This window comes from Abramis brama (genome assembly GCF_963993115.1).
Source record: "Abramis brama genome assembly, chromosome: 1".
Lineage (NCBI taxonomy): Eukaryota > Metazoa > Chordata > Actinopteri > Cypriniformes > Leuciscidae > Abramis > Abramis brama.
This window is the reverse complement of record NC_139963.1, coordinates 57,850,778-57,863,485: the sequence shown is the minus strand read 5'-3', so window position 1 is coordinate 57,863,485 and position 12,708 is coordinate 57,850,778. Positions and strand designations below refer to the sequence as shown.

Sequence of the window (12,708 nt, the reverse complement as noted above, 5' to 3'; positions counted from 1 at the left end):
GTGATTTCCTATAGTGTGTAGTTTGAACACTGAGTGCTTATGTTAAAAAAAATGTATCACTCACAGAATGCGGTCCTATTACCGGACCCCCTGTTAGACTGATAAGAGTTTTACGACCCCAAAAGGAATCTGCAGAGGGCTGCGACAGCTCACTCGATTTATTTTTGAGGATTTTATAAAAAATATGTTTATCCTATATTCTATATAGATATACCAACTTGAGAAATATATCTAAACATGTATCTAATTTTCTCATCTAATGATTTTCCTGCTATGTGGTTTGGCCTTTGTATTCTTGTAAACTTTTGGATTAATGTTTCAGACCTGTTTACATACTATGGTTTATACAAATCATATGTGTGTCATGTTTAGTCTCTATAAACTCCAATCTTCGTTCCCCATTTGTTAATTTACATCACATTTTGTTAACTTTATGACGCATTAGGATTATAAGCATCTAAAAGATTTGTCTGTTAAACATCCAATCAAATTACATGATTCAGAGGTTTGCCCGAACAAAGGGTCATAAAAATGTTCAATGCAAGTATGGTGGACAAACAAATTATTAGATGTTGACATTAATTTTGTAGGCATTCACAAATCTGATAGCCCTTATGTATATTTATAATTGATTGTAATTTGTTGTGGTTAATTATTTATATACAGAGATATAAACACGCAGGCTATGTATTCCCTTTTTGGGCGATTTAGTGATAACCAGTATGATTAGTTATTGATTATTATACCATGGTCTGGGTGAATACTCAATTCTGATTGGCTGCAGGGTGTCCATTAAAAAGTGATAGAGGACACCTAAATAAACTGTCCGGGCGCAGGCATAACCAGGGAAACCAAGTTATTGTTTGTAACTTGTAACTTTAGATTTCGATTGTAAAACTAATGTTTTAAAAATGTGTTTTTTGGAAAGTGACCAAGGTATAAGCGGGTTAATGCCCTTCGAGGTGTCCATTGTCAGGTATTAGAATAGAATAGAATAGAATCGGGCATTTATATAGCGCTTTCATATGTATACTGTACACCCAAAGCGCTTTACAATCATATCAGGGGATCTCTCCTCAACCACCACCAGTGTGCAGCATCCACTTGGATGATGCGACGGCAGCCACAGTACAACGGCGCCAGTGCGCTCACCACACACCAGATATAGGTGGAGAGAGGAGAGAGAGTGATAGAGCCAATTCAATGTAAGGGGATTATTAGGAGGCCATGATTGGTAAGGGCCAATGGTGGAATGTGGCCAGGACACCGGGGTTACACCCCTACTCTTTACGAGAAATGCCATGGGATTTTTAATGACCACAGAGAGTCAGGACCTCGGTTTTACGTCTCATCCGAAGGACGGTGCTCTTTGACAGTATAGTGTCCCTGTCACTACACTGGGGCGTTAGGACCCACACAGACCACAGGGTGAGCACCCCCTACTGGCCTCACTAACACCTCTTCCAGCAGCAACCTGGTTTTCTCAGGAGGTCTCCCTACAGGCTACAGGGTGGTATGGCTGCTGGCACAAGTATTGTAAGTATGGCTGCTGCAGGTATTAATGGACTTCTGCGCAGCGTCGGACGGTTCACGCCTTGCCGTCGTCCATTAATACCTGACAATGGACACCTCGTCAGGCATCAACTCTTACTTAATAATTGATGATTAATAATCAATTGTTGTACATTCCCCTCATTTGAGCTGGTGTCGCTACACCAATTTTATTTTCTGCTGATTCTTCTTGCTTCAGGAATAATTACATAATTTCAGCCAAGTATTACGTTTGCTTCAGAGGCTCCCAGCAAACACAGAACGTTTCCCTAACGTTAGTTTTTGGGGTTCCTGTCTTTTTATTGTTTTGGGAACTAAATAATATTATTCTAGGAATGCTTTTTTTTTTTTTTTGCAACAATAAAATAATGTTCCCAGAAGGTTGCAGCATAGTTTTTTTTTTTAACAACATACATATTATTAATATTGACATAGAAATAGTTACCAAATATATAACGTTCCCCAATGGTTATTGATTATATAAATATGTAAACTAACTTTCCAATTAAAACGCTGCAGATGTTTTTGTATAATGACCTGTACAGAGCTCGGAAACTAGTTTATGCAGCATTTAATAAAATTTAGCAATTAGTTAAATCCAAGCGCATTACATTGTGAATGTGGAAAGCACAGAAATCATAAATTCTTGGGTTTGTTTATATCTTCATTTACTGCTCCTCTGCTCTGCACACGCTTCTCCAACACGTGTTGTTGTACACAGTGCAGTGTTTCCGGGATCTACGTCAGAACTCTGCCTCGTTATTGGCCAGTTCTGCGTCAGGATCACACACATTGGCCAACGATGGCGAAACTAAGTTTCAAATTAGTGTGGTGTGGGGACTTCAATGCACATAGTACAATGTGGGGTAGGGAATTTAATAATCATAATGGAAATATTGTGGAAAGTATATTAGATGATAATGATCTAGTGTGTTTAAATCAGGGTTCACCAATCTCGGTCCTGGAGGGCTGCTGTCCTGCAGAGTTTAGCTCCAACACACCTATTTGAAAGTTTCTAGTATGCCTAGTGAGACCTTGATAAGCTGGTTCAGGTGTGTTTAATTGGGGTTGGAGCTAAACTCTGCAGGACAGCGGCCCTCCAGGAATGAGATTGGTGAACCCTGGTTTAAATGATGGAAGAGCAACAAGGATAGATGTAGCGAGAGGTCCTCAGTCAGCAATAGACTTAAAGGGATACTTCAGGATTTAGCATTAAGCTTTGTATTAGTAGAAAACCTGTAGTATTTTCAAATTACCATGATTTCCACCCTCATATCCCCCTGAGAGGAGAGATTTATGTATTTTTTGTCTGGAAAAAATCCTCCGATGACGCAAAAATCGTCATTTTGCGTCATCGGAGGATTTTCTGGCCAGAGGCTAAAGACTACAGCCAGTAGTAGGGGCTGTCCCGCATGTTTTCAACCCGCCCATAGAGGGTGGGATCTCACTCACAGAATGTACACACAGTCAGCCGTCTTTCTTTGGAAGCTAAGCTAGCAGGCTCTTGTTCTGTGGAGAAAGCTGAATAGTAGGAGAAAGCTGAGTAGTAGGGGTTAACATCCTCCTTTTCCCGGACTTGTCCGGCGGGCGAGATCGTTCAAAATGTCTGGGATTCGGCTTTTGCTTTCTGCGGTCACCATTCATTGTTTACATGCACACTCAAAAGCCGAATCCCGGACATTTTGGGCCAACTCGAAATCCCAGGCAGACTCGTCACGGAGACTCACTGGTAGCCTAACCTTGTTGTTTTGTTTTAAACTGCGCTCTCTAACCGGTAGGCATGGCCTCCTAGGGCAGCGAAGCAAGTGCATTATGGGAGTTGTTGTCTTTCATCCACATAAGCCAAAAATACATTTTCTGTCTTTTCTCAGTCTAGAAAGCTCCAAATAAAAAAAATTCTTCACATTTCTTCTACATAAATAACCTATTTTAAATACACATTCATCTTTCCAGAGGTGAAGTATCCATTTAACTATAGTGTCTCAAAGTCTGGCAAGACAATGCAAGTGGGAAGTGCTTGATCAAACTACAATATGTAGTGATCATTACCCTATCAGATGTGTAGTAGGTATAGAAGTGGAACAAAATATAAAACAGAAAATCCCCAGGTGGAAATTTAAAACGGCAGACTGGGAAAAGTTTAAAGAAGTTAGTGTGGCTAAATTGTTAGGAATGGTAAATGATAAACAGGAACCTGAGGAATTAAATAATACAATGAATGAGATCATTTGTAGCGCCGCTGAGGAGGTAATTGGGAAAAGTGTAGGATAAAGAAAAGGGAAAAGTGTACCATGGTGGACAGAGAAATGCAGTGAGGTAATCTCAATTAGAAATAAAGCATTTAAAAAGGTAAAGAAAACCTATTCCTTTCAGGATGTAATAGTATACAAAAGATCTCAGGCAGTGGTTAGAAAAGTAATTAGATCTGCTAAAAGAGACTACTGGAGACAATTCTGTGATGAAATTGGTGAGATAGTAGATATAAGTGAATTATGGGGCATGATTAGGAAAATGGGAGGGAATAAAATGTGTAGAAATATACCTGTAATAATAGATGAGGATAAATATATAATGATTGAAAGTGAAAAAGCAGAGGTATTGGCAAAAGCATTTGTGAAGATTCATAGTAACTGTAACATATCAGAGGATATGAGAAGGAAAAGAGAGCAAGCAATAAGAGATAATCCTAATATCATGGTCCAAAGAAGGTCCTCTGAAAGCACTCTGGATGAAGATTTTACTTTGTATGAACTCAAACAGTTATTGACAGGTTTAAGAAATACATCTCCAGTGAAGGATGATATACAGTGAGGAAAATAAGTATTTGAACACCCTGCTATTTTGCAAGTTCTCCCACTTAGAAATCATGGAGGGGTCTGAAATTGTCATCGTAGGTGCATGTCCACTGTGAGAGACATAATCTAAATAAAATCCAGAAATCACAATGTATGATTTTTTTAACTATTTATTTGTATGATACAGCTGCAAATAAGTATTTGAACACCTGAGAAAATCAATGTTAATATTTGGTACAGTAGCCTTTGTTTGCAATTACAGAGGTCAAACGTTTCCTGTAGTTTTTCACCAGGTTTGCACACACTGCAGGAGGGATTTTGGCCCACTCCTCCACACAGATCTTCTCTAGATCAGTCAGGTTTCTGGGCTGTCGCTGAGAAACACGGAGTTTGAGCTCCCTCCAAAGATTCTCTATTGGGTTTAGGTCTGGAGACTGGCTAGGCCACGCCAGAACCTTGATATGCTTCTTACAGAGCCACTCCTTGGTTATCCTGGCTGTGTGCTTCGGGTCATTGTCATGTTGGAAGACCCAGCCTCGACCCATCTTCAATGCTCTAACTGAGGGAAGGAGGTTGTTCCCCAAAATCTCGCAATACATGGCCCCGTTCATCCTCTCCTTAATACAGTGCAGTCGCCCTGTCCCATGTGCAGAAAAACACCCCCAAAGCATGATGCTACCACCCCCATGCTTCACAGTAGGGATGGTGTTCTTGGGATGGTACTCATCATTCTTCTTCCTCCAAACACGTTTAGTGAAATTTTGACCAAAAAGTTCTATTTTGGTCTCATCTGACCACATGACTTTATCCCATGACTCCTCTGGATCATCCAAATGGTCATTGGCAAACTTAAGACGGACCTTGACATGTGCTGGTTTAAGCAGGGGAACCATCCGTGCCATGCATGATTTCAAACCATGACGTCTTAGTGTATTACCAACAGTAACCTTGAAAACGGTGGTCCCAGCTCTTTTCAGGTCATTGACCAGCTCCTCCCGTGTAGTTCTGGGCTGATTTCTCACCTTTCTTAGGATCATTGAGACCCCACGAGGTGAGATCTTGCATGGAGCCCCAGTCCGAGGGAGATTGACAGTCATGTTTAGCTTCTTCCATTTTCTAATGATTGCTCCAACAGTGGACCTTTTTTCACCAAGCTGCTTGGCAATTTCCCCGTAGCCCTTTCCAGCCTTGTGGAGGTGTACAATTTTGTCTCTAGTGTCTTTGGACAGCTCTTTGGTCTTGGCCATGTTAGTAGTTGGATTCTTACTGATTGTATGGGGTGGACAGGTGTCTTTATGCAGCTAACGACCTCAAACAGGTGCATCTAATTTAGGATAATAAATGGAGTGGAGGTGGACATTTTAAAGGCAGACTAACAGGTCTTTGAGGGTCAGAATTCTAGCTGACAGACAGGTGTTCAAATACTTATTTGCAGCTGTATCATACAAATAAATAGTTAAAAAATCATATATTGTGATTTCAGGATTTTTTTTTTTTTTTTTAGATTATGTCTCTCACAGTGGACATGCACCTACGATGACAATTTCAGACCCCTCCATGATTTCCAAGTGGGAGAACTTGCAAAATAGCAGGGTGTTCAAATACTTATTTTCCTCACTGTATGTAATAAAATGATAAAGAATTTATCAGATATATCGTTGAATATTTTAATAAAGTATGGGAGGCAGGAAAGCTCCCTTCTTACAGGAAACATGGAGTAGTTGTTCCAATAGCTAAACCTGGGAAAGATCATTCCAGAGCAGTTAACTATAGACCAATTGCACTAACATCAAACTTATGTAAAATAATGGAAAGAATGGTAATAGCTAGACTAAATTACACACTAGAAAAAGAAAATATTTTATGCCCATATCAAAGTGGATTTAGAAAGGGTCGCAACACAGTGGATTCTATTATATTTCTAGAATCAAAAATCAGAAAAGCATTTATAAATAAATAAGTGTTAGTCGGTTGTCCTGCATCCTCAATAAACAAGCTACAGTTAGTCCAAAATGCAGCCGCTAGAGTTCTTACTAGATCAAGAAAATATGATCATATATCACCGATTTTATCATCACTACATTGGCTACCTATAAAGTTCCGTATTAATTATAAGGTATTGCTATTGACTTATAAAGCCCTAAACGGCTTAGCTCCAGTCTATTTAACGGATCTTCTATCACCCTATAATCCATCACGCTCTTTAAGATCAATAAATTCGAGGCTTTTGGTCATACCTAGGATATCCAGATCAACCAAAGGAGGGAGAGCATTTTCGCATTTGGCTCCAAAACTCTGGAATAGCCTTCCTGATACTGTTCGTTACTCGGACTCACTCTCCCAGTTTAAAACTAGATTAAAGACGCATCTTTTCAGCCAGGCATTCATATAATATTGTTAATCTCACAGTTTCAAACTACAATCCGGCCTCTAGTTCATAAATGCCGGAGAACTGGCCCCCGACTGAGCCTGGGTTCTCCCAAGGTTTTTTTTTCTCCATTAGGTCACCTGATGGAGTTTTAGGACACCATTAGGTCACTTGATGGAGTTTTTCGGTTCCTTGCCACTGTTGCCTTTGGCTTGCTCAGTTGGGGATATTTTGGGGATATTTAATTTTATTCTATCAATCAATAAATTCCACTAGAAACAAACTTTGTTGTATTATTTTATTTTAATACTGTGAAGCTGCTTTGATACAATCTGTATTGTGAAAAGCGCTATACAAATATACTTGATTTGATTTGATTTGATTTGGAGTGTTTTTGACGTGGAAAAAGCGTACGATATGTTGTGGAAGGAGGGATTATGAATTAAGTTGGATAAAATAGGTATCAAAGGAAGGTTGTATAATTGGTTAATGGATTTCCTTTTCAAGCGTACAATACAGGTTAAGATTGGTTCAAGTTATTCAAAAATATACACAATAGATAACGGTACTCTTCAAGGTAGTGTTTGTAGCCCAATTTTGTTTAATATAATGATTAATGACATATTTTCTCAGGTAGGACAAGGAATAGGAAAATCCCTATATGCAGATGATGGAGTCATGTGGAAAAGAGGACGGAATTTCCCACCCTGTAGATAACTGTTTAGGGCTGGACCCGAATATCCGAATATTCAAATATTTGTTCAGTGGGTTGGTATTCGATTTGAAAATTTGACATTCAAATTTTTTTTTTTTTTTTTTTTGCACACCTGGGATCCCCCGTCAAACGGTTCTCATTCACGCTTGAATAAGGCCGGCAACACACTGGCTGCGTGGCGTGTCCGTTTTCATTCCGGCTCCCATGTTAACAGGTTGGAGTTTGCACACTGCCTGAGTGAGACACGTCTCAGGCACGGCTTGAGCCCCGCGGAAAACACGTGCATGCTAGGAAAATAGAATAATAGAAACAAAATGTATTTGCCTTTTTACCTGTTATTATCAATCTAAATTAATCTCGTTTTTAATTTTAACTTAATTTTGTTTTTTCTTTATTTAAATTTAGTTTTTCTATATTTAAATCTACCCTTTACTGTGTCAGTAATTTGTTAGTCAGAAAAGTATGAGACTACCTTAAAAGTATTGCTTAATTTAACAGACCTGTGTGTGTGTGCGTTTTTATATCACTAGTGCAGTGTCCGTTCTCGGAGCATATAAGCCCTGTGAGGTGCACCGCTTCCCACTCGCGCTGTTCTGTTGTTTATTAAACGTTTATTAATTCTGAACGTGTCGCGTCTCGCGTGTCCATCTATATTGCACCAAATGCAACACTGCACTCCCTTGTGAAGTCGATTGGATGAACGGTCCTCAGAATAATAAGAATGCAAACGGACAGACAGACACATAGAGAATACTGCCTTTATTAGAGAGAAGAATATGTTTAGCCCCTCTCTCTGAAGCTTCGAATATTCGATGTTCATTACTACCGAAGCTTCGAAGCTCAAAAAATGGTATTCGGACCAGCCCTAATATTTTTCAACATGTGATTAGCCTTATAATACTTAGTTCAGAGTCTGAAATATTGATTATTCCTCTCTCATCATGATTGTAAGAAATGAAACTTGTTTGTTTTTTAGCAGAACTGCCAGAAAGCATCTGGAAGGAGAGGACGGAGAGAACGCCAGTGATCCAGAACCTGCAGAATGGGCCAATCTCATTTCTCTGTCTTACCCCTTCCCCTTCCCCTTACCCCTTTGTCTGCGTCTTCCCCTTGCTTCTCGATACCGAGTGAAGGGGGGTAGGGGTAGAGTGTTCCACTAAGAAATGAGACGCCACTCGATTGCTGTTTGCGTCATCTTCCCTTGCCACTATCTGGCTGCTACGTCAACAGAGGCGACAAGCGTTGACATAAGCAAACGAAGATGCCGTCGTCTCAGGTTGTGATGTCGATTTCCTGGGCTCTCTTTATCTTTGCACGCTTGTGTGCCGTCAATGAAAGACACCGTAGAAGAAGATTGTGTCTCAGACGCATTCGACTGCTCACGGATCAAGTCATGGTACGTATGTTTCATTGTATTTAACGGCAGCGCCGGCGACACCATAGCTAAGCAAAACATTAACAAGCGGCTAACGTTAGCCTACTATTCTTATGTTGTTGTAGCTACGATCTGAGGAAACACATGTATTTTTATCCATGTATGCGTTAATTTTGTAATGTAGTTTCAATATCATAGACAATATCATGTAACTTAGGGGTGTAACAAACAATATGCCGCAATAAAAAATGCAATGTATTGTTGCATTTTTTATTGCGGTATATTGTTTGTTACAGTCTAGATTATACATTATAATCAACATTATATAGTACATAATGTTGATTATAATGTATAATAATGCAATGGGGGAAATATTTGTGGGTCCTGATAATGCCAAATGTCTTATGTTACCAGAATTTCATAGCTGAGGGTACAAGAGTAGTTATGTGTGCATTGTGCGGTTTACTGGGGAGTGTATATGTAACCTTTTTGACTCTGCCTATTAAAGGTTTGAACAAGTTTTTTTTTTCTTTTTTTTCTCCAGGCCGATCGTCCACCTATGTACTGCAGAGTGGATGCGACTGTGCCCATCTTGCGCCTATGGTTTGACGAAGAGGCTGAAATAAAGCAGGACCTACGCTTGACCAGGAGAGCCATGAATAGCCTACAGAGGCTTCTAGACAGGAATCAAGATCATGGCTGGGGAAATCAACTAGAGGTCCTCATATATACATATTGGTTGGCACACGGACTCTCATACCGGGTGGTGGCAAGTGTTTTCAATGTCCCCAAGGCAACAGTATTTCGAGTAATACACAAGGTGGCACAGAATATTTGGAACAATCTAAACAAAGTTATCTCCTTCCCACAACATGAGCTGCAAGCTTTGGGTCAAGGATTTGTGGCTCTATCAGGGACCCCTGCATTCCACAACGTTGTAGGGGCGATAGATGGCACACACATTCGGATTAAACCACCAGATCTACATCGTCTAGACTACCTTAACTACAAAGGCTTTTACTCGATCAATATGCAGGCCATATGTGATGCAGATGGAAGGTTCCTGGACATCTTCGTGGGTTACCCAGGGTCAGTCCATGACACGCGTGTGATGAAAAACAGCTCCTTTTACACATCTGGACGTTACCCCCCGCCGGGATACATTATTCTGGGTGATGGTGGGTACCCCTGCCTCCAGACCCCTATATGCCTGCTCACACCATACAAAGAGCCAGTACGTGGACGAGTGCAGCAACGCTTCAATCACCGCCATTCAAAGGCACGCAGCATAATTGAGCGGGCCTTTGGAGTAATGAAAACACGGTGGAGGTCAACTCTGTTCCGGGCACTGGAAGTCAAACCTACCTTTGCACCTCAGGTAATTGCTAGCTGTGCATTCTTACACAATGTGTGCTTGGACAATGGGGACACACTGGATCCTGACGAGGATATTACCAGGGATGATCTTGATCCCCATCCTCTCCATGAACCAATGGCACTTAACGAAGCCTCAGGGAATGCAACACGAGACGCACTGGCTGCCCAAGTTTCCGGGGATGTGCAGGCCACATGAAGAGACATGTTGCACTGTTGATTTTGCACTATTGTTCTGCCCCAATTTCTTAACCGTTGGCATGCGTGTGTTTGTATTGTTGTATAAATGTTATTGTTACATATTTTCTTATTGCATTTTTTTAAAACAATAGTCAGAGGAAGTTTTTTATGAGGAGTAGGCATGTTCTTACCTTGGTATTATTTTTTTGTTCGTGGAGTGGGGTGTAATGTGGGATTTCTACAGTTGTTTGCAATAAATCTTTTAAAAACACACTACATATGGTGACTATGCTTTGTATTACTGTAGAATTTATTCACATCTAGAAAAGCCTTTTTATAAGAACATCATTTATTGCTCAACAGCAGTAACTATTACAACATATGTAAATATAAAAATACATATTCAAATATAAATATAAAAATACATATTTAAATATAAATATAAACTCTTAAAACATTACTATTAAATTAATATGTAAACAGTTGTGTAATTGAACAGGTAATCCTTAGAACAATAATACATAGACAAATGTAAATGATAAACTCTTTAAACAAATATAATTAAGTAATATGTAAACAGTTGTGCAAACAGGTAATCCTTAGAACAATAATACATATTAAAAAATGTAAACAATATAAACTCTTAAAACAAATAAATGAATAAGTAAACCGTTGTGCAATTGAACAGGTAATTCTCACATCTTTTCAATCATTCTTTCAAAGAGGTCTAAAAACCTCTGTGTCTTCGCCTCACTCTCTTCATGGCGCCTTTGCTCCTGAAGAGACTCCTCCATCAGGTACTCCATAATAGGATTGGACCTCCTCCTAGATGTCGTGGCACTTGTTGCTGCAGGGGTACTGGTTGGCATACTACTGGGTCCTGTATCAGGGGTCCAGGATGCTGCTGAGGTGGAGGGCTCCACAATATCCTAAAGAAGAAAGAAAGAAAGAAAATCGTGTTACTTTTTAGAAATTTTCAGCAAATATCTCCTAATGAAATTTAAAGAGAATGTTTGCAAATCTGATGTTAGTGGAATTCATGAAAGTACTGAATTGCATGGTAAATGATTAGCCTCACCATGAGGATTGTAATGGGATCCTCTGCTGGTTGGAAGGATGCCACCACCACAGGGGGGTCCATCGCAGGCCGGGCACCCAAAACCTCATGCATTTCTCCATAGTACTGCCATGTAGCAACAGTGACCTCACCCTGGTCTGTCCCTGAGCCGGTTTTTGGAGTCCTCAATTCCTGACACACACACACACACACACACACACACACAGAGTAAACAACCAGCTAGCTGATACATTCATTAGGTAATTGGAAATTATTTTAAACTGGACATCATATACCTTGTATTTTTGTTTTAAATTCTCCCATTTTTTGGAAGCCTGCCGTCCAGTCACCTTGCCCTCTAAGTCAATTTGTTTCACAAATTTCCTGCATCACAACCGACAGCTCAAACGTTCAATACCGGTATTTTAAGCACAACACAGAAATAAAATTTCAGAAAACAGACGCAAGAATATGATTGAACAATGAATTACTCACTCCCATTGTTGTTTGGACGTTGTTTTGGACTTCATGAACTCTTTTTCATTATCTGCCCTGAAGCGAATGAGCCGCCGAGTCTCCTCAGGTGTCCCTGAGGGAAAAGGCAAATAACTTTATGCGTTTAACGTTACATTAGGTGAATCACGTAGCGTAGTTCTACCAATATCAAACCAGTCCACCGGTCAAATCAATCAAGGAATAACGAGTAATGTCACGAAAATTCACTTCACACTAATTTCACCTAAAAAACATAATATGAAGTGTCATGTCAAGGATACAGATAAAAGTTAACGTTAGCTTAGCTCGACAAATATAGCTGCTAGCTAGCGGTTAACTAGCGATTCAAAACAAAAACATTACAATTAAAATCGCTTAAACATTGTATTAAAGTATCCTAAAGTATCCTAAAACACGAGTGTCATTATTATTATGTCAATTAAACTGATGAAAATACTTACATTTGTGCGACTCCTTCACAGTACGACGCTCAGCCATAAAAAAGCTTGATGTTGGCACTTATTGAAAAAATTATACGTTACCCCTCTCTTTCAAGTGTGGTCCTCCGCAAACTTCGTTTCAAGGGCTATGTAGCCCTTCGCCTTGGCCCTAGCCCTTGATCAGAATGAGAATTGAGACGCCACTTCCCCTCACATGAACGCGCAAAACCGAGGGGGAGGGGTAAGGGTAAGGGCTAAGACAGAGAAATGAGACGCAGCCTTAACCTTATTGTTCCATATTTAACATACTGTATCAAAGTGTGGAGTAATGCATGCACCAGTTATACAGAAAGGCTGT

The 12,708-nt window shown here is 39.9% G+C and overlaps 1 protein-coding gene across 1 annotated transcript; it reads right to left on the bottom strand.

Annotated features, from left to right (window-relative positions):
• Window positions 1–10,949: 10,949 nt before the first annotated feature.
• Window positions 10,950–12,554, bottom strand: LOC311077494 (uncharacterized protein). Its single transcript, XM_084106029.1, has 5 exons — window positions 12,372–12,554; window positions 11,911–12,004; window positions 11,712–11,799; window positions 11,437–11,607; window positions 10,950–11,287 (listed from the first exon to the last, which is right to left on the bottom strand). Exons 1-5 carry the CDS (start codon window positions 12,406–12,408, stop codon window positions 11,054–11,056), a joined length of 624 nt encoding a protein of 207 aa, XP_083962155.1. The 5' UTR covers window positions 12,409–12,554; the 3' UTR covers window positions 10,950–11,053.
• Window positions 12,555–12,708: the final 154 nt, after the last annotated feature.